The sequence below is a fragment of the Leucopleurus acutus genome (genome assembly GCF_964270905.1).
Source record: "Leucopleurus acutus genome assembly, chromosome: 2".
Taxonomy (NCBI): Eukaryota; Metazoa; Chordata; class Mammalia; order Artiodactyla; family Delphinidae; genus Leucopleurus; species Leucopleurus acutus.
In genome coordinates this window covers 157,310,562-157,332,927 of record NC_139143.1, presented here as the reverse complement: position 1 = coordinate 157,332,927, position 22,366 = coordinate 157,310,562, and the positions used below count along the sequence as shown (strand labels likewise).

General features: G+C 50.4%; 1 protein-coding gene across 3 annotated transcripts in view; it reads right to left on the bottom strand.

Moving 5' to 3' along the window:
- The window catches only part of ERI3 (ERI1 exoribonuclease family member 3), a 129,311-nt gene that overhangs the window by 53,484 nt on the left and 53,461 nt on the right, over positions 1-22,366 (bottom strand). For all 3 annotated transcript variants that reach the window (XM_082833926.1, XM_082833925.1, XM_082833924.1), the window contains one exon: positions 7,679-7,751. In XM_082833926.1, coding sequence (XP_082690052.1) covers positions 7,679-7,751 — 73 coding nt within the window. The remainder of the gene's footprint in view (positions 1-7,678; positions 7,752-22,366) is intronic.

Genomic DNA, 22,366 nt, shown 5'->3' with positions numbered 1-22,366 from the left:
GGCTCCCAGGGGAGGGGGAGACAGAAATTCTTCTTGGAGAGACCCAAGAAGGTCTCCTCTCCTTTCACAGCTGGTCCCAACCCCATCATCCCCTTCAGGGCACGCAGATATTGTAGCAGGGCGTATAGCACAGATGGCAGAGGAAAAGTGGAGCAGCAACCTTCACACCCTGGTTCATCTGGGTCTGTCAAATCCTAGGTGACCTCCAACCTTACAACTTCTGAGCATGGCTGGCTGAGCCCTGTCTGCCAGGACTGACTCAGAATCCTCCGAAGGCTGCTGCCTGCCTGCTTCCCCAAAAGCCCATCCAAACAGGCCCAGGCACCAGAGGGAATTCCAGACCATTTGTGAGTGTATGTGCACGTACTTGCATGGCTTGGTCTGACTGTCCGTGAATCGTGTATGTGGAGGCATGCATTTATACATACATTTATACCTATGTGTCCTGTGTATGCAGTGAATATATACATACTATGTGTGCATGTGTATATCCACATACTCACATCCTTTTGGACCTACCCATTTCTTGACCTCTTATTTACGCTAACATTCTCCTCCACCTAATCTTAGCTACCCACCCCCATGGGCACATCTTGGAGCCTGCCAACACTTAGAACTGCCCCATCTCTGAAATCACTAATTCAGACATGCTACTTTCCAACCATAATCTCTTATCCTTTCATCTGGCATGCTCAACTATAGCCGGTATACCTGTTCCCCATCTTACTGGGACGTCTCTACTTCTTCCATATCCGTCAGGCCCCCTGCTGTCTTCATTTCCCTCAACATCCAGCTTAAATCCCACATTCCATCTTGGCAACCACTGTCTTGACAATATCTTCAACTCCTTTGTTCCCTTCATCACACCCCTTGGGAAAATCTCTACTATGTATGAATCTAAATGTCTGCTTTCTGCATGCCCACAGCCAGGCAGCTGAGCTTTGCTAAAGGAAAGCCACACAACTGAACAGAGAGGTTCCACTGTGAATTAATGTCACCAACGTCAACTGGACCCGCACCACTGCCTAGAAATCCGACTATACTTCTCAAGTAAGATCATATTGCTATTCTTTACTAAAACTACAGCAATCCTTTTCCACTTTCTGCAGACCTTCCCAGCCCTCCTCTATTAGTTATCAGCAAATGACTGATCTACTTCACAGAGAAAAACAAAAGCCTCAGATGGGAACTACTACTTGTCATCACCAAATGCACAAGCCTACCTGCATCTGTCTGCACCCATCTACCTCTCCTTACCCCATAATGACGGAAGAGGGGATCGTCCTCCTGAAGACAGCCAGTGTCAAGAACCTGGGTTTTCCATACCATCTCCTGTCACCTTCTCAGAGACCTCTCTCACTCCTATATTTCGACCCTTCCTTCTCTAATATACAAACGAGCACGTATGTCTTTCACCTTAAAACACAAAACCTGCCTCAACTCCACAGCTGCCCCACCACAGCCCTTACCCTTTCTCTCTCCTTCAAAACCACATTTCTGAAAAAGTTAACATTTCTGTCTCCTCATTTACTCCCCAGTTCACTCCAACTTGGCTCCTATCCCTATCATGCCATCCAGAGGTTTTACCAGAGTCACCAAGGTCCCTGAGCCCAGGTCTGGCACTCATATTTCAGTCTTTACGCTATGCGGCTCGCTCTGAGCAGACCGGTCCTTTTTTTGGAAGACACTCTTGGTGCCTATGGCGTCACACTCTCCTGGTCTACCTCTTCTTCTATCATTCTTTTACCCTCTCTTTTTTACTGTTTACTCTCTTGAGCACAGAGTCAGGCAAAACTAAATTTAAGTTCTAGCTCTGCCATGTACCAAAGTAAGACACTGAGCAAATTTCATCATCACTCTGTGCCTCAGTTTTCTCAACCTTAAGATGCAAAAAATAATAGTAACTACTGTGCAGGGCTGTGAAGCTTAGACAATGGGTTAGATAATGAGTGCAGTGTCTGGCACAGCACTGTCCAATGCAAACACAGCGTGAGCCACATAAGCAATTTATGAATTGAATGCCCAGCTCAAGTAATAAGAAACAGATGAAATTAATTTTAAGAATATGTTTTATTTAATTTGGTATATCCAAAGATTACCATCTCAACAGGGACTCAGTATAAAAAAATTATTAATGAGGTATTTTGTATTTTTTCATACTTAAGTGTGTAATTTACACTTATGACACACCTCAACTGAGATGCTAAATCTTCATCAGAGATACCTGATCTGTATTGAGACTTTAAACAATTAACAGTTGAAAATACAGGTTTACCAATCCAGTGTGTTCTAAATATACTGAAAAGTTCTTCCTGAAAGTTTTTAACTTTCATTTAAATTAATTAAAATTAAATAAAATTTAGAATTTGTTTGTCAGTCATATCAGCTACATTTCAAGTGCTCTATTGCTACAGGTGGCTAATGGCAACTATACTGGACACAACAGATCTAGCGCTTGAAATGCAATCATTAAATAAGAAATATTACTATTACTACTAGTGACCACTCCTCCTCCTTCTCTAGTTCTGACTCTTCCTCCTCTATGTATCAAACATTGGTATTTCCCAGTGTTCTGTCCTAGGCTCTCTTTTCTTCTCATCTTATTCATGCCATTCCCATGGCTTCAATTATCATTCACATACCAATAATGCCCCCAAATCTGTTATCTCTTACCCTGACCTTATCCCTGAGCCCCAGACCTATATATTTAAATACTTTCTCAACAGCTTCACAAGAATGTCTCAAAGCCATCTAAACTCAACATGTCCCACACTGAATTCACCTTCTCTTCCAATCCCCAAACTTCTCCTCCTTCCATTATCTCAGTAAATGCATTCCAACTCTCCCAGTTGCTTACATCATAAACCTTGGGAGTCATGATGGTCTTCTCCTTCATCCTCAACCCTCACAGCCAGTCAGTCACCATTTCCTATCTATTGTACAGTCAATTCTGCTGTAACACTCGTTTTGAAAGAGCAAATTTGTTCCAGGGCAACTGAAGTATTAGGGAACGATTTAGCATAACGCACATTGTGCATTCGTGTGAGACTTTGTCCTTAAGCAATACAAGATAAACACAGGAAGTTACACCCAGCTGAACAGAGCTGTGTAAGAATAAACAAAATGACACATGCGTACACCTCAAACATATACCAGCTACCTGGATCACCACATGTGCTACAAGCCACAACCGTCTGATTACAATCTCTGATTTCAGAGAATTCTCTTTCCGCCACTTCACAATAACTCACAAGCTACAACCCTTCTCATGCCCACTTCCACAAGCAAACTTCAAGTTTTTTTCAAGGTAAAATGCCATATTTATCATAGTATTTATGTATTTCTTAACCATTTAATACGTGTAAAATCATGCTACCCATAATTTTTATTTTATTAGATTCCCATCTTTTTTCATGTGTCGCTGGTGAAGTTTGTGAGTACTGTGCACCTAACCCCATTTTTATTGCACAACTTTCCATAGCATGGTGATTGGGGGGAGGTATATGTTGCATCACAGCAGAACTGACTATACCATTTAACACTCCAGATTCAGTCCATTTCTCTGCATTTCCACTGCTAACAATTTAATCCCAGTAGCTATAATCTTTCACTTGGAATGGTCCAATTCTCTGGTTCTCAACCAGGGACGGTACCTCCACTCCCACAACATCCAGGCCACCGGAAAAGTATGTGTCTGACGAGGGGGAGGTGGCATTTTTAGTTGTCACAGTGACTTGGAGAGGTGCACTACTGGTTTCAATGAACAGGGACCGGGGATGCTGCAAGTTCAGCAATGTTGCCCACATGATGATGTGCCCCATCCCAACACGCCAACTACAGCCCCATTAAGAAAAACCAGTACTGGTCCCCTATATCTACTCCTAGCTCTCTCTACACTGCAGCCAGAGAGACTTTCTTCAAAATGCAAATCAGATGATGCCTCTCCTATGTTCAGTACCCTTTAATTGCTTCCCCTCACCCTAAGGATAAAGATCAAAATCTAAAGTCTGGTCTACAGACTCCCCTCCAGTTTCATCTTATGTCAGCCTTCTCTCTTCCCCACTTTCACTGTGCTTCAGGTAGTCACTCATTCAACAAATAATGATTAAACATCTACTGTGTGCCAGGAACTATGCAAAGTGATGAAGACAGAAGAGTAAACAGAAGAGACAAGTTCTTTGGCCCCCAGAGAACTTACATTCTACTTTCATGAAGCTGCCAGGCTTCTCTTCACCCCAGGGCCTTGCCACGTGTGGTTCTCTGCTTAGCCAATTCCTGCTCATCCCTCAGGTCTCAGCTTAGACTCCCTTCCTCCCTCCACCCCACTAAGTCAGGTCCCCTTGTGATGTGATTCCATGAGTCTGAACTTTTTAGTGTTATAACACAATTGAAATTGTTTGTTTAACATCCATCTCTTCTGTTATATCCCCAGGGCCCAGCACAGTACCTGGAACATGGAAGGCACTCAAAAATATTTTGCTTATTGATGCAGATGTGTATGTTTATATATGTGCATGTGCCCTTACATTTTATGAATATGTATATATAAACACATTCGTGTCTGTGTATATTTTCAGATATTTCTGCAGGTGAATATGTGTATACACATGTATCCAAGTATGGATACATACATACAATCTTGGGTATGCTCGCTTGAGTGTATTCATTCACATGGGTACACGTGTATATTGTGTGTGTGTGTGTGTGTGTGTGTGTGTGTGTGTGTGTGTGTGTGTGTGTGTGTGTGTGTGTGTGTGTACTCTTCTGGCCCCTCAGTGACAGCTCTGACCTCCTGGAAGCCGCTGGAAGCAGGGCCCCAAGTCCTCTCTAAGCTGACAGTTCAATGAGAGTATAGATCATTCAATGACATTCCAAATGTCAGCAAACACTGGCTTGTGCCTCTCTGCTACAAGGAAAGTAGGTGGAGACGGGAGATGTGGAAACCTGGCCCTAGAAAAGTTGTCCTTCCCTGACGCAGCCCACACCGCCTCTGGACAGGAAAGGGCAGCTGAAAGATAACATTCTGCCTCTTCTCAGACTGGAGGCCTTAGTCAGTCAGTGCAGACCGTTGTTACCTCAGTCCCAGGTACTCACTCAGCACGTCTAGGTGGCCAAGCAGACCAGGACCCTCCCCATTCTTTTCATGGGGCAAAGCCCTGCTGGGGGGTTGAGAGGAGAGGACAGGAAGGGAAGGGGGTAGGACAAAGTAAGATCAAGGATGGGAGAGGAGCCTGTAGACAGCCAGGGCCTGGTCCCACGTGGGGACAGAAGGCAGGAATGAGGCTTTTATATGGTGCTCCCACAACCCTGGAAATGGCCTCTCTGGCTTAGCTTTTATTATTGCTCTTTTAAAGGGTGCAGGAATCTTTGTGCAACCTGCACTAAGTCACGCAGTATTAAGATCAGAAAGATTGCCATGTGCCTGGACCTCTGGGGCCCTGCAGCCTCCCTGTCTTGCATGGCTGCTGGCAAGGACTGGAGTTCAGTCATCTTTCCTGCTGGGCCCTTAAGCACAGCTGGAACACCATGAGGCTGCAGGGCAGAGAGGAAGGGGTGAGACCTCTGGTTTTTCTTAGACCTGCTCCGTCTACCTCCCAAGAGGCGATCACAGAGTCCTCAGTTTCCCCTGGTACCCACTCCCCGCTCCATGGCCCAGCACAGTCTGGCAGACAAGCAAGCTGAGCAGGCCCAGCACAGCCGCCTCCACTGCCAGCAGCACCGAGGTGGTCCCAAGTGGCAATGTTATCACACGGGTCGGCTGCTTTCCTGCCTCTCTGCCAAAGAAGCCAGAGGCAGGGAGTTATCCATACACCAAAAAGTCTAGTGAACTTCACAGAGCAATTGTTCATGGTCAGCGCCTGCCTCGCTTGGTGGGGCCTTCACATTGCATTTGCCGAGGCCAGCAAGCAGCCTCAGATGCACTCTGACAGCTGGCACGCCGTCTTCCAGGAGCACAGGCCTGGCCACACCCGCATGCGTAGCCCTGCCAAGGCCCGCGTGAGAGGGCCTCTCTGGAGCCAGCTCTCAGAGATCAGTCAGCCAGCCAGCAATTGTTCACTGAGCACACACTCTGCACCTAGCCTTGATCTGGCCACCGGGGACACAGAGAGGAACCAGACTCAGTCTTTGTGCTTCGGATGGACACGTCTGCAAGGAAACACACAGACTCAGTTTCAACCCTCGAAGATCACTGATATCCAGAGTGGCAAGGAGCCTCACGGCAAGAGTTCGACTGCAAAGCTTCTCAGCGGAGGTGAGACCTGAGCTGAATCGTCAAGGAGAGGGAATAAGGCCAATGAAGATGACTGGGGGCACTTCAGAGGGAAGGCTATAGGCCAAGGCCTGAAGGCAGGACAGAGCCTGGCCTCCTCAGCCAAAGCTGGGAGGTAGTAAGCAGCTGTTGTTCAGCTGCAAGGGAGACCATCGGGAGAGGTGGGGAGGGGTCGAAGCACAGACAAGCCAGAGGGCAAAGGACCCGTACACCAGGGAAAAGCAAAGGAGTTCACAAACACTGCCACAGAGAGCGGCTGCCCTGAGACGTACGGAACAAAGTCCAAGGTCATTGTCTTCCAGTGCTCCTCCAAATGCTCACTTAGCTCCAGCCCTCATACACACCAAAGGCAGGCTGCTCCCCCTGCCTCGAAGCCCCCTCTCCTCCTCAGATCCAAATCCCACCTCCCTTGAATGCCCAGTTCAAGACCCAAATCCCCACGATACCAGCCGGAGCCTCCAACGACCTCTCCCTTCTCTGGGCCCCCCGGGAGCCACTACTCTGACCTCTGGTGTGTTCTCCCTTTGCTCAGCTTCCTGGGAGGCACTGAACGGCATGGGGTTCCTGGGGCTGCCCCAGGTCTGTTGCCCTTACATCACAGGGATTAATGGGAGTCAGTCTCCCTAGTGGCCTGGGCCTCCTAGAGTCAGGATCCTATCAGAGCAGGGGTCTGCAGCGTCGATTCCTACACCTCCCTTCTTGTGCTTACCTAGGAAGGACAGCACACACTAGGAGAGTACAGTTTTCTGGGTGATTCATTCTCTGCCAGGCCCACTTTCCTAGCTACACAGGGTCCCTCCCAGCCCACAGCCTCAGCGCCCACTCCCCAGGTGCTTAGTGCTACATGAGTGCCAGTCTCTTCCCCCATGCTCAAAGGGAAGTGGGCTCTAGTGTCCACAGCCCTTCTCACATGAGCAAGCTCGGCTGGGGCTAGACAGGACCAAAGCCCGCCTGAACCAACTCTACCTCCCAACCCGAAGGAGATACCAGGGCCAGTCAGGAGGCTCAGAGGCCACACCCATGATCACTCATGATACTTTCCCAGAGGCTGAGCTAGGACCACCTCCCTCCCAGAGGCAATGCAGCTCAGGCCAGAGGTAGAGCTCCAAGCAAGAACCTGGAAACTACCCTTAATCGGGACTTCTCTGCACATCTGGGTTAACACCAAGGAGGGCAGTGTCAAACTCCACCCAGCAGCCTGGTCCCCAAAGCAGCTCCCCACTCCCAGAAATAACCACAACCTTCCAGCACACATTAGCTAGGGAAGGGTATTGAGAAAAGAGAAGAAAAGAAAAGAGATGAGAACAACAAGATGAAAACAGCAATGAGAAAAGAAAGCAAGAGAGGGGGGTGGTCTGAGGCAAAGGAGAACCAGAGGAAGGATGGAGCGGGACTCAGACACAGTACCTTTTTCAGATTAATCCACTGCTTGAAGTAATCTGCCACTGGCAAGCCCAAGTACTGGCACTGGCCCGGGAGCCTGAAGAAAGGGAGGAGAGAACAAGTTGAGCACCCATGTACCAGGTACGGAGTCTTAAAACAGGAAATCCAATAAAGTCTATAAGACAAAGTGACCTCAAAGGCTAACCCACTAGCCGTGGGTCCTACCCCACCCAAGAAAGGCACCCCACCTCCAGCACTCTGGACACTGGGCTCCAGATGCAGCCCTCAGATCCAACTGTGAGAACCTGGAGACTCTATTCAAAATGACATCAGCCGCACTGCTTTCTGATGGCCTACAACATGCTAAGTGTCTTACTTACATTCTCACGTTAATTCAGAGAGATGCCGTGAGGTGGGTAGATCTGTAAATATTATAGATGAGGCAAAGATTCAGAGGGGTTACCTAAGAGTCCACAGCTAAAACATGATAGTGCCAAGAACTGAACCCGGGTCTGTCTCACTCTAAAGCCTACGTTCTTTCCAATGCACCAGGATATTGTCGCCATCTTGTTACACAGAGAGGCAGAGATGTAAGATAGGAGGAGAGAGAGGAAGAGCATGTGATTTAGAGATAGTTGGGCAGGGGCTTCGGCTCACACCTAAGTCTCAAGCAATAGGCTTTCTGTGATACAGAAGAGACCACACAGAGGGCTAAAAAGAAGTCAGAATCTAAACCAAGAACCTGTTCTTGTTTTTTCTTTAAATCATAATTTATAAATTATCTCCCCTTCCAGCTGATGATGCCGTTTTGCCGACACAAATCCATTCAGCCAAACACTGATGTTTTACAATAACAGTCACTTAGGCCTCAAAAAGTAAGACTGAACTCCTGCACATAAGGGGCTCACAGTTTGTTCAATGGAATGGCTAATAAAAGAAACAGATAAAAAGCCTTAAGTTGGCACTTCCCTGGTGGCGCAGTGGTTAAGAATCCACCTGACAATGCAGGGGACACGGGTTCGAGCCCTGGTTCGGGAAGATGCCATGGAGCAGCTAAGCCCATGCACCACAACTACTGAGTCTGCGCTCTAGAGCCCACAAGCCACAACTACTGAAGCCTGCACACCTTGAGCCCGTGCTCCTCAACAAGAGAAGCCATCACAGCGAGAAGCCCGCGCACCGCAACGAAGAGTAGCCCCCGCTCACTGCAACGAAGAGTAGCCCCCGCTCGCCACAACGAAGAGTAGCCCCTGCTCCCCACAACTAGAGAAAGCCCGCGCGCAGCAACGAAGACCCAAGGCAGCCAAAAATAAATAAACTTTACAAAAAAGCCTTAAGTTGCAGCACTGGGGTACATGGAAGGATGGTGGAGGATACTAGAAATATCAGCTGGGGAAGATCACGGAGTTTTCTTGCTAAGAGGAGCTTGGCCACAGGCAATAGAGAGACTCAGAAGAGTTGTGATTTACAAAGACTGTTCTGGGGGCAACAAAAACAATACATTAAAAAAGCTAAGTAGGGCTTCCCTGGTGGTGCAGTGGTTGGGAGTCCACCTGCTGATGCAGGGGACATGGGTTCGTGCCCCGGTCCGGGAAGATCCCACATGCTGCGGAGTGGCTGGGCCCGTGAGCCATGGCCGCTGAGCCTGCGCGTCCGGAGCCTGTGCTCCGCAACGGGAGAGGCCACAACAGTGAGAGGCCCGCGTACCGCAAAAAAAAAAAAAAAAAAAAAAAAGCTAAGTAGTAGCCAGGAGACTAGACAGTAGCCATAGAGACAGCGAGCCAGCAACAGGAAAAGATATAAAGGAAGCCTTGGTGACCAAATGGGACATGGGGCCCAATGAGAGAAAGCAGTAGAACCCAATTCAGAGGTGTGTGGCTTGGCTTGCTTCATGCTACTCACTGAGACAGATACAAAGACAAAGTTAGGGGCGCAGAGAGCATATCTAATGGATGAAGCAGACCAGCATTTAGTCAATTTCATTATTGTTTTTAAATTTTCTTCATACAGTGTCTCCCTAAACCAGGGTACACTGCTCCCACCGCCTCGCCCCTACCACCCCACCGGATGAAGGCATGAGTTTGGGAATGCAGTTTTAGACATACACCTGACGTGTGCTAAGCACTCACCATCTGTCGAGTCTGAGGTGCCTAGGAGACATTTGGCAGTGGGGACGATGTCTAAGAGGCAGATGGATATCCAGTTTTAAAGACAGGTCAGGACTGGAGATATAAATTGCTAAGTCATTAACGTAATTTAAGTAAAATTAAAGCCATGAGAGTAGACGAGATCACCTGGGAAGAGTGTGGAATGAGATGAGCAGAGCCCAGGCTAATGTCTCGTAAGTTTTGTTGAGCTAAAATGAAACCAGGCCACCCCTACCAGACCATCAACACAGACAAGGAACTCACTACTACACACAGCAGTCGGCTCTAATTTTGGATTCCTTCAATTCTCAGAACAGCCTTCCTTAATACTAAACTAAAATCTGTCTCTTGTAACTTCTACCCATGAGTCTGAGAAATGTCTTTAGAAACTACAGAGAATGAGACTTCTATCTCTTCCTTGCAGAACCCTCCCAAGATCTGAACCTAGGGAGCTTCCTCAGAGTTCCCTTCTCCAGGTCGCACAGCCTCAGCTCCTTCGAGAATTCTGTAGGAGATAACGTACCATGAGTCGGGACTCACCCAACCCACCTCCGTGTCCAGAGGGCAAGGCTCCTGGACCTTTTTCAGGGTATCAGATCGCCAAGGTCACACATGCTCTTTGGACCCCACTTCACATCACCTGTGGTCAACCTAAATGATGATGAAAGCAGGCTTACCCTTTCTGGAATATTTATAACTGATTTTTGAGCTTAAAAAGCAGGTCATTAGTGTCAAATGCCAGAGTGGTCAAGCAAGATAGAGCTGAGAAAAACCCAATGAATTTGGCATCGGTGGGCTGGTGGGGACAGAAGGCAGCAGGCGACGTGCTGAAGAGTGAGAAGAGATAAGAAAGTGGAGATCACAAGCACAAACTCCTTTTTCAGGAGGCTTGGCAAAACGAAGCCAGTCGAAATGACTTGCTTCTACCCTAGAAAGCGTTAGGGCAGTCAGCCTTCCATCCATTACGCTTCAGTTATTTGACAGACACTAGTTGGAAGTCAGTGCCCATGCTTCAGGTGGTAGAGTTAAGGATTTACTTTTCTAAGACCTGAGACACCTTTCCAAGGGAAGGTTCCTCTCAACACCCAGGTGGCACAGTGACATGAACTACAACCAGTCAATTTCCTGGGAGGGAGATTCTGGCTGAGGCCAAGATGACGAAGGGGTATCCATGTAGGATGTCCCCATGGGGGAACCAAGGACCAAGACTGTAAGGAAATGAGGCAAGATTTTGAAAGATGAAAGGTAGCTCTAGGAACTGGAATGTGGTTGCCTAAGAAGCAGAACTGTAATGTCTGGATAATTTTCTTATTCCCTTCAATTTTTGTTTCATGTTCCTTATCCTTGGTATTTGTGAAATGCTTGCTCAGGTCAGCTATTTTTTTTTGCCGTACGCGGGCCTCTCACTGTTGTGGCCTCTCCCGTTGCGGAGCACAGGCTCCGGACGCGCAGGCTCAGCGGCCATGGCTCACGGGCCCAGCCGCTCTGCGGCATGTGGGATCTTCCCAGACCGGGGCACGAACCCGCGTCCCCTGCATCGGCAGGCGGACTCTCAACCACTGCGCCACCAGGGAAGCCCCTCAGCTATTTTTGAAGAACCATATTAAGACCTATGAGTGAAGGGGGCCACCAGAAGCACCAGAATCTGCAAAGGAGCAGGTTAGGGGACTGGCCAGCAAAAGGCAAGGGTCCTGGGTCACCTATCATACTCTCCCTTAGCCAAGCCCAGCACCCTCTGATTCTTTTAGTTGACACAGGCCAGGTGTGCTTTTGGCTGGCTGGTCCTGGGAGAGGGAAGGGCTCCCTCTTCAGCAGGATTTCAAAGGCAGATATCAGCTGTAGGCTTCTCTACCCAGGTAGGAAGGGTCTAGCTCAGTAGGATCCTGCCTGTTTCTCTTGGTGGAGGACCTATACCAGAGTGGCCGCACTGAGGACAGACTAGACAGATTGTCAGGCTGGAGACTCAGCTTCAGATATGGCTCAGCTGCATCCAGAGTGCTGCCTGGGCCCCCTGGCTGACTGAAGCAGAGGGAGGCGGGACCATCATTCTCACTCGGGGCCCTGGTCACTTGCAGGTACACATGTTGTTTGCAGACTCACAGGCATTCAGGTTGTTGAGTCCTCCAGCTAACGGGAGGTCCCAGCTATGGGACTTCAAGATACAAGCAGTACAGTTATAGCAAGACCCAGGCCTATCTTCACAAGAGACACAGAGCCGTATGCCAGAACTTGAACTCCCAGGTGCCTCGTGGGAAGACAGCTACACATTTCTATGACAGAACCCTAGCCCAGCTTAGAGAGCACCAAGAGAAACCCTGTGAGGAAGGTAGGTTAGAGAAGTTGTCACCCCTTCATAAAAGAGGAAACTGATGCCCAGAGAAGAAAAAGGATTTGCTTAATCAGACAACAAGCCAAGGGCAGAACTAGAAATGGGATCTAAGTCTTCTGATTACACAAGGCATCAATCATATAGATGCAGTCTTTGCAGTCCCTGGGAAGGCAAGGCCTGGGACTTTAGAGGGTCAGGTAGCATGGTGGTCAGTGCTCAAGGTCACACCTGGGTCCACGGTTCTTAGGAGCCTAAGGCTAGGGTCAGTGGGTACCAGTGGGTACATGGTTCCACCAATTTGGAAAAGAAAAAGGCAAAAGTCACCCTGGCACAAAGGGCCTGAATGCTGTGAGTTCCTACCAGATACTGATCCCAGGAAAAGAGCCACTGGCAGTGGGCCCTGGACTAGCCTACGGGCATGAACGTGCAGGCAGGTTTATGGTGCCCAGGTCTCCAGGCAGCTGGGATCACTGGGCACAGAGCTCCTCAACTGCCCAAACATCATCTGGCCATGCTTATTACTGCTGCCCAATGAAATTTTATGCACCAAGTCCACAGGTGTGATTTCCCCTTCTTTATGAGGGTCGGAATGACATCACTGATGGCCAATAGAAAAGAGCCAATTATGTCCAGGCCATAAAAAGGAATGGGATTTTTTTTCAACCAAATCAAAACTTCCTTCAGCTTCGTGAATGCAAAGGGCCCTCTTTAAGGAAGCCAACCCCCACCACCAACCCCAGTCCTGCCTGTGGGCTCTAAACCAAGGGATATGATTGCTTTCCAAATACTATGGGGCCTAAGGCCAGAGAGGGGCTCTGCCTTTGGCGTTTACCATGTGGCCCTGCTCTTACCACACTGGCCCCTTAGGGTCATCAGAACCCACTGTGAAACCCTCTTGCTGATGCTTGACTGACTCCCTGCTGCTCCATCCAGGGGGGCATTAGAAAAGATATGGTACTCCTCAAGTTCCTTTATTACTCCCGCTAAATAACAAAAAAAGCAAAGAAAGCCCTCTCCTACTTAGAAAGAACAGTATGGGAGGAACAGAGGTGTAAGAAACAGGCCCCCGCCCATACAGCACAGAGCAAAAGGAGCCCCTCATCCAGCCCTACCACCTGCAGCCCAGCACTTGGGCTAGGTCCAGACAGCCCTGATGGCAAACAGGTGTGACCAGCTCAGCGCCAGCCAAGGCAGGGGACTAGCTCATTAAGGGAACTTCACCCTTGCTAATGGGTATGGGCGGGATGAAGCCACTGTTAGCAAGAGCTCAGCTTTGACGACTGGGTGAAGTAGAGCTGGGGGACTCTGCTAGGACTACTAGGCTTGAGTCGATGGGGCCAGCAGCATCCATGGAGGTCTGACAAACAGACTGGCAGACACCAAGAGCCAGGACCAGCAGGAGAGCAGGCACCAGTTCTGGCAGAGGTCATGGACACTCTTCCTTCTGTGCTTCTCTCTCTGCAAGTCTTAGGGACAACTCTAAACTGGGGAGATGCAGGTCACTCTCAAGCCCTTGAAGAGGAGGAATCAGCTGAACTGGAGGCCATATTTGATCCCTCTCTGCCTCTCTGGAAAAGCTGTGGGACCCAGATCTCGGAGTGATGTAGGCTTTCAGTCCTGGTACTCAAATGCACATACTGCTCGCCTTCAGAGGGCAAACTATTTTGTGCCACCTGATATGCAGAAAAAGGGGAGTGTTGAGGTGCAGAGGCCAAGAGCAGGGAGAGAGGCCCTGTCTTCTTCAAAGTCACCTTGGAGCACGGAGGCATGGAAGGCCCAGCCTGGGGAAGGCGGAAGCAGCAGACCCAGCTGACCAGTCAGATGGGAGCTCCTGCCGAGGGGTCACCTATGAGGGGGGTTGGACTTGTTTCCACGAGGGGCTCCACACTTGCTCATTCTGATACAACCTTCCCAAAGAATGCTGTCACTGGCTGTCCTGCATCTCAGAACCACCACATCTCCTAGGCTTGTCTCCAACTCCCAGGGCTGAACCTCAGGAAAGGTCCCCTTCCCCTGGGTCCCAGTCTGGGAGTCCTACTAGTCAGAGCCTCCCCAGTCAGCATGACGTGATTCTGCATCCAGCTCCGGCAGGCTACCCAAGCCGAGGCAGCACTTAGCTGGGGACGCAGCTCTTTGTCTCTCCTATTTCCGTTCCCCTACCCAGAGGAGATAAACAGACCCTGGGTGATAAACGGCCCGCCTTTCACGATCACTTTTCCTCAAGTTGAGGAGAGTAGCTGGTGATGGATGGGCTGGAATTTGGTTATCAGGAAGGGCTGTCAGCCAGAGGTGCCTATCTCCTCCCCCACTACGCAGGGCATCATTACGCTGTGGCGTCGAGGTAAAATACGAGCAAGGGGAGGGAAGGAAGGAAGAGGGGACGGCTGGGCTTCTCCACGGAGCCAACTGAGCTACAATGAGAGCAGGCACGGGGCTGGGACGTTAGTTATCTGCCTGTGACACCTTTTATCTCTGCACAAATTGGTCCTTCCACCCCCACTGCATCCTCTTATACAAACACAGGCAGGCACCATGTGTCACCATTGCAGTCGCGTAGCAATTTAACCCGAATTACTGAGGGGGTCAAACAAGGAAATAGGGGTTTCTCATTTCAACAGGTTCCTTAGTCTCTGCTCTGAACCACCGCACTGCGGGGAGGAGGGTGGAGAGAGGCAGACTCATAATTGAATTCACTCACTTGGCCACTGCTGATGTATAAAAAATTAATGCTCAAGTCTCGTACTTATCAAAGCCAGTCAGTTTCCATCTCACCTGCAAGACGCACCATGGCAGAAGATACAGCCTGGCTGCCCCCCGCGGGCCGAATGCTCAGTGCTTTCCACCAGGGCAGGACTGGCAAGGACACGAAGGGAGAGAAAGGCGCTGCCCTGCACCAGCAACCCCTGCTAGAAGCCTACAGGATAGTGTGTAGGGTGTGGAGGAAGGATGAGGGCAATGGGGGTTACAGGAGGTGAGCACATCAAAGATGATCCTGGACAGTTCAAGAATACACTTCAGTCTACAGAGAGAAAAGGCATTCTGGCTCCACCCTCCACCAGGAGATGGCCAGTAACCCCTCTCTGTCCCACAGACACACACACACAGACACAGCTGTGCTGAAATGGAAGAAGCCAATGGGAGCACTGACAGCACTGACAAGGCTAAAAGAGCAGGGAGTGGAGGAGTCAGGTCTGTTCCCAAATCACTTCCCCCATGCAGACCCTGGAGCTAGAAGAGCCCCTGATGGGGGCGGGGGGAAGGAGAGCACAGTAGAAGCCCCACCAGGCACATGGCTCTGCCGCACTAAGAGACAACTTGGTCAAGTGAACATGTGTCCTTGGGCAAGCTACATCACCTCCATGCCCTGCTCTGTGAAGGTTAAACGAGCCGGCCAAGGGAAACATACTTTATAAATAAGCACTTATAGAAGGGATTCTGGCTGTAAGGAGGTTAGCTGAGACCAAACCTGCCTTTGGAGATGCTTCCAGGCCACCTGCATTGAGAAGACAGTGCCTCGGTCCGGAAAAGGATTCTAGAGAAGTTTTCTGGGGATGACAGAGTAGGGAGGTCCCAGAACCATTCAACAGTTGCCAAAATGAATTCCAAGAAGCTTGGGGGTGAGGGGAGGAGCTGTGGATAGAGAAGCACCTTGGTACTCATTCTCCAAATCCAAAAAATCAGCACACAAATAGGAGGGAACAAAAGCCAAGGCCCCAGTCTGAGACACAAAGTGGGAGAACTTTCTGCCTGAATTGATACCACATATTTATGGGTATCACTGAGACCCAGGACGCTCAAGGAGTAGAGGCCAATCAAACCTGATTCCTATACTCAGGGAGCTTTCAGGACCACCTAGAAGATAACCACAGCATCAACTATAATGATCACTCCAGGAGAGACTACAGCAAAAGGGTCACTTCATTCCTGGGGATGGGAGGGCAATGCTGAGGAGCACTTACAGAGACTGAGCTTCAATCCCCTTTGCTATCACACACACACACACACACACACACTCTCTCTCTCTCTCTCACTCCCTCTCTCTGTCCCTGCACTCTCCTCCTGCCCACAGCCTTGGGAGAACGCACTGCCGACTTCTCAGCCCACTTTGCCCCCACACTTGCCCCTATCCTCTGGGACGGCTGCAGGTTACAATTCCAACCACCAGCTTCAGAAAGATGATACACTTGCTGGAGCCTGCAAAGGGTCAGGAGAGAGTACTGTTTGAAATACCAGCGTGACAGCTGGCTCCTTGTCTGTCTCTTCCTCCCCCATCCCCCTCCCCAAACTTGTCATGGTACAAGAAGTCTATATGCAGCCCATCAGCTTTAAATATCAGTGTGCGTGAGGCAGGAGCACGAGAGCGAGGGAGCGGGAAGCAGACAGCGAGCGCCTCTGTCGCCACTGCCTGTCAGGGAACACTAATGAATTTCACTACCAGCAGCCATGCCTCAGATGGGGGTGAGGTGGGGGTGGGGAGTTTTCTAGGGAGAACACTCACAGTATTAAAACATCTCTTCCCAAAGCCCTGTTAATAAATGTCACTGCAGAGCCAAGAACTACGCCCCGCCACTAGGACTCAAGGCAAGGGAGGGGCTGGGACGAGCCCTCAGGTCCTCCCAAACAGGAAGGGGAGTGCAAGTATGAGGCTGAAGGGAGCCAGCTGAGCCCCCCAATTAAGAGGGTGACCACTATCACCCGTGCTCATCTGATAAAGGCCTTGGGATGCTTGGTTGAGAGGACTAGGAGGACAAGAAGGAAAGGCCTCGCGCTGGGAGAGAGTACCAGTGGTGCGGCCCCAGCCAGACTCACTCCCCACCCCACTTCCCATCAACTTCAGCCAACTCACTACACTTGAGGCCCCAGGAGGTACAAGGGGCTCCAGGCCATCTTTCCAGATCTAGGGGAGGTAGGGTGAGGAAACTCAGGCACCAGTCCCAACAAGAAGCTACTTCCCCAAAAGATGTCAGAAGCCAGAGCATGTTATACGCTCCCTTTCATAGATGAGGAAATGGAGGCTGAGAGTGGTAATGTGACTTTCCCAAGGTCCTACAACTAGTAGGTAATGGAGCCAGGACTCAAACCCAGGTCTCTTTCAATCCTAAAGGTCCTGTTCTTTCCACAATACCACACAGCTTCTCTGAGCAGTGGCTGATCACCTCACTGGCTCCTGTGTGTCCTCTATTGCCAGGCCCTGCCCTGCCCCCCCCCCCCCCACTGGTACACATGCACCTCTGTCCTGGCATGGGCCACAGCTGCCATGTAGTGCAGGGCTGGGCCTCAGGCCAGGGTGAACCCAGCCTGGCAGAGAAAGCCCTGGGCCTGAGCCAGGCCGTCACCTGGGAGTCTCCACAGCCCAGAGGGCACGGCTGCAAGCACAAGCCTTCCCTCGGGTGCTCTCCGCACAGCTCTGATCAGCACTGTCTGATCTGGCAGCGACCTGCTGTGCAGGGGGCAAATGACATTTAATTTCCTCTTGGTTTCCCTATGGTACAGACGAAAGGCCGTCACCTGCGTCTGGGTCTGGCAGCACAGCTGGAAGTGTTCCCAGACATGCTGCACTGGAGAGTTCCCAAACAGAAACCAGAACGCAGGCGGTTTCTGCGTTCTGCAGAGGGACGCCCCGTAGGCCAAGCTGCCCGTACTCCCAGAGAAAACCAACCTCAAATCCCCATTGGCAAGCAGATGCTTGAAGCCTCCAAAAGGCACCGTATATGTACAGAGCACCTCCCTGCTCCACCGCTTTGTGGCCCACCTGCCACCTGTCTCTACTCCCATTTCTCCCACACGGAGCCCACAGAAATAACCACACAAAGCACACAAGAGCCACAAACACCCTGGGGAACAGCCTAACATGCACCTCCCCAGTGCCGCAAAACCAAATACTGTGTATCTCGCCAGCCCCTCTGGTGAAACAATAAGACAAGTGCCTCTTTGGAGTCCCTCCCGCTGCAATTCTTCCAGGGAAAGGGCACAGTACCCCACCTGTTGCGGCTGCGAAAAGTGCTGGAGCGGCCACCAGGGCCGGCCAGCCCCCTTTCCCAGGTGGAATGGCAGAGGCCCCAGCAGGCAGCAGGGAGTAGGGTCCGGGGAGGAGAGTCAGCAGGTGACAGGAGGTTTCCAGGGTACTCTGGTCAGTGTCTTGGCTGGTGAGCTATTCTCTTTTTGGCTCAGGCACTCCGTAGCAGTTTGAGTGGTCTTCAAGATACCTCATTCATCCCCCACCAGAGGCTCCCCCTGGCCTATGGCCATCTTGACCCTTTGCCTGGGCTGCCTTTGTGTGGCCTACAATGCCCTCTGGAGGCTCTGAGGAGAGCATCCTGCAAGCATTCAGGATCTGGGATGCAGTCTGACCTCTGCTTCCAGGACACAGCTGTTCCCCTTACCCCTGGCTGATCTCCTCTGCCCTGATCCCAGCTCCCCTGACCCCTTCAGGATGTGTAACACCTAGCCTACACAGTCACACTTCTGGTGGGCATTTTAAACCATGCTCCATGGAACTCTAGGGTTCTAGGAGGGACATCGGGCTACTCTGTGGACTAGGGGAGGAGGAGGAGGAAGAATGGGCAGGGCCATGCCCCAGCTTCAACCAGAAGAGCTCAACTTTTATGTTTTGTAATATTGGGCTTTCTCTAACGTTTTATTTTTTTTAAGTTTCCTGCTAAAAATACTACCCATTCAGTCTCTCTACTACGCTGCTCTGGGTTCTCATGGCATTCATTTTGAACCTTCTTTGTAGTGTTCTCATGCTCTACCATACTTATTACTTAGCCTGCAATTAGTTTTGCACGTGCTGCTCCTTCTGCCCTGATCACCTGGCAGTCCCCACAGTCCCCAGCACAGTACTTACTGGGCCCCGAGCAACTCTCAACAGGGGCTAACTTTAGGCTCCTGCTGGAATATTCTTCCAGGAATCACAGTGCTTAGTGCCTTCGATGGCAGTTTCCAATGGTATTTCTCAGAAGAGAAGAGCTGAAGTGGGTGGTAACTGACATTTACAGGGAGGTCCTGGTGAAGACGTGTGGCACGTGCCACTCTTAAATCACCAAATGCAGCACACCTGCTACCATCATCAATCATCTAAATCAACCTCCGGGGGACCAAGAAGACTTTTGCGTCTGGCCAATCTCTGAGCAAAATGCAGTCTATGCCAGCAGGAAATACCACTCACTGGACGTTTCTAAACCATGAATGTGGGACCGTGGGAACACAGGATGATGCTCCTCAGCCACGTACTCAAGGGTCTGTCCCCTTGTCGAGGAGCCACGAGTCCCACAGCTCTGCTCATCCGACTGGAGGTGGGGGAAGCCCCTTGGCCCGTCAACCAGACCCACCGCCTGGGCCTCCTTCTCCAGCCAGCTTTGGGGAGGTGGCAGCAGGGGCGCAGGGGGCTGTGCTCCTCCTAGCTAAAGCCGCTTGTTAATAGGCCCTAGATTCCCTTATCCCCGGGGAAAGGGAGGTAGCAATGAGCCCTCTCCCTCCCTCCACACACACCCCCACCCCACAGATGCCTCCCAGCAGGGCCAGGGAGGAGAGCCATTAGTGTGTGCCTCAGCAGACAATGGGGAGGAGAAGCCTCCAGAGCAAAGGACAACTGCAGCAATTAGAATGCAGGGAGGTTCAGAAGCTATTTAACTGGGTGACCCTGAGGTCGCTGCATCTGACTCCCATCCCTGGATAAATATTGTATGAGAGGGGAGGGGGGCAAGCGAGGGAGCCATCGGAGCGCTGCCTGTCCTTCCACTCCTTTCCCCACCCAACCCGGCTGCCTCCAGACACACACACCAAGAACCTTATTTACAGCCCTGACAGTCAGAGCACTCACTCTGCTAACCAAGAGGGAATAGACAGAGTCGACTCACCCAAAACTGACTGTGGCAATCGAGGAAAAATCCAGGGCTGTCGGGGAAGGGAGCTGAGCCAACACTGAAACACAAGGCTTCCCCCAGATTCTGGGTCCAGCTGGCACAAATACTATCACCCCAAAACCACCAGAAGGCGAAGCTGGTCCCAACTGGCAGCGAGTAAATAAAAAATGGAGCATCCTTCCACCTTTTGGGGGCCCGGTAACGGAAAAACTCCTGGATCTTACCACTACCCAGGTGTTCCTTAGCAAAGACGGGAGTCCTAGCTACCTGCCCAGAGGAAGCGGGAATAGCCACATGCCACTTATCCAGCGGGTCCCTTAGCTGACCTAGTGGGGAAAGGCCACGAGCAGGAAAGTCAGACAGAGCAGCAAGGGGTCAGGGTGGGGGAAGAAGAGGAGAGCGTCTGAGCACAGGCTGCTTCTCAGCCCCCTCGTGCCGCTCCTCCAGTCCTGCTCTAATGCACCCTGACATGCCTCTGAAGACAGAGAGCTGTTTGCAGTCAGCACCGTGATTTGTTAGTAATTATTTCCATGGTGTCACATTGCTGTCACTCTGTTAACAAAGAGACAGGCTGCCTCGGGCTGCCTGCAAGAAAGAATCGCAGAGAAAAAGGCCTGTCAGGCTCCCGGGATTCTCTGGGCCGGCTGGCTTTCTTCCCCAAACCAACATCCTTGCAGGCTTTGGAAGAAACAGTTTTACAGAACTATCAAGTCTGAGGCGTGTCACCCATTAGCCAGGGACACTGAGAATTTATCCCACCCGCTCACAGGCGCCCTTCCCAAAGGGCGACAGAACTAAGCCCCCAGAGTCCACAGATCATTCAGGCACGGGCCCCTATGCCAGCTGCAGCCTTGAGTTCCCTGGCCTTCACCTTCCAAGACCCCTGTTTCCTGACCCTTCCTCCTCACTGGGGTGTTCACAGCCTCTCATGTGCTCTTAGGAGCCTGAGGATAGAAACCTATTTCAGAAGCAGCCGCCCCACTGGCATGGATGGTGGTTAGGGAGTATACGATGGCAGGGCATCTTCCCTCCTTGAATCTGCCAATCACTGTTCAAGACCAAAGCTGCTCAGGTACCAACACCTCTGTAGCCCCCAGGTGCCTGAGCACCTGTGAGGAGATCCTCTCTGAGCTGCCTGGATCGGGACAGAATCCGCACTAGGAGAGCTGGTGGTTTGCTTTAGCACAAAGTCATGTCTCCATTACCCTGGCTGGGAATTAGAGGACAGATTGGCAAGCGCTGACAAAACAGAGGTCACTCACCTTACAGGCATGGAAAGTTGGAGATTAATTCTCTCCTCTCACAGAGGGAATGAGACTCCTGGATAGTGGAAGGAAGGACCAATCTTGAAAAACCCTTTCACTGCCAAGCAGCAGCAGCAGAGAAGGGAGACGAAAGCCCACGAAAGCCCTGGAGAGGCCCTGTCAAGGTGGCAAGAGCCACTGCCACCAAGCTCCTACAAAATCCCAGGAGACAGAGGAGCCTAGGCAAGACTAAGATTCTTCTGGTATCAGGGTCCAAAAGACAGCGGGCAGGGCTGGTTGCATGCACTGAAATGTAAACCCCACGAAGACAGGATATTTGGGAAGTTTTATCTCTTTGTTCACTGCTCAGTTCTCAATACCTGGGACAGCGTAAAACATATAACGGGCATTCAGTAAACATCTGCTGAAAGAATAAATAAAATGGGTCACTAGGGCTCGAAGGCCACTTCCACAGGCCTGGGGTCAGCCTCCCTCTATCACAGGGGTTTAGAAAAGAGGGAGGCCAGTGCAGGTTCCACGAGAGACAGCGAAGACCATATGTCTGAAGGACTGGAATTAGGGTTTAAAGGATGAGGGAAATTAGGACAAGCTGATAGGTCTAGGGAGATGCTCGTATCAGATTGAACATTCACATACTTTTTCGACAAACATAAACTGAAAGACTAAAGAAGGTATGTAGTCCAACAGAAAGGGAACACATAAACTGCAGTACAGTAATACAGTGGAATCCTACCGAGCAATAAAAAGGCTGAACTACCGATACATACACCAACACGGATGAATCTCTCATATGCTATGTTGAGCAAAGGAAGTCCGACTCAAAAGAGTACATCTTGTTTGATTCCATTTATACGAAAGTTAGTAAGAGGCAAATGATCCCAAAGTAACAGAAGTCAGAGTAGTGGTTACCTGGCAGAAGGAGGGCATTACTGACTGGGAAAGGGCACAAGGGAACTTTCTGGGATGACGGAAAAGGTTCTTCGTCTTGATCTGGGTGGTGATCACACAGGTGTGTCCTTGTATAACAATATACTGAGCTGTCCATTTCTCGTTTGTATACTGTATGCACCCTACTGCACCTATTTCATACCTCCATTTCGAAAAAG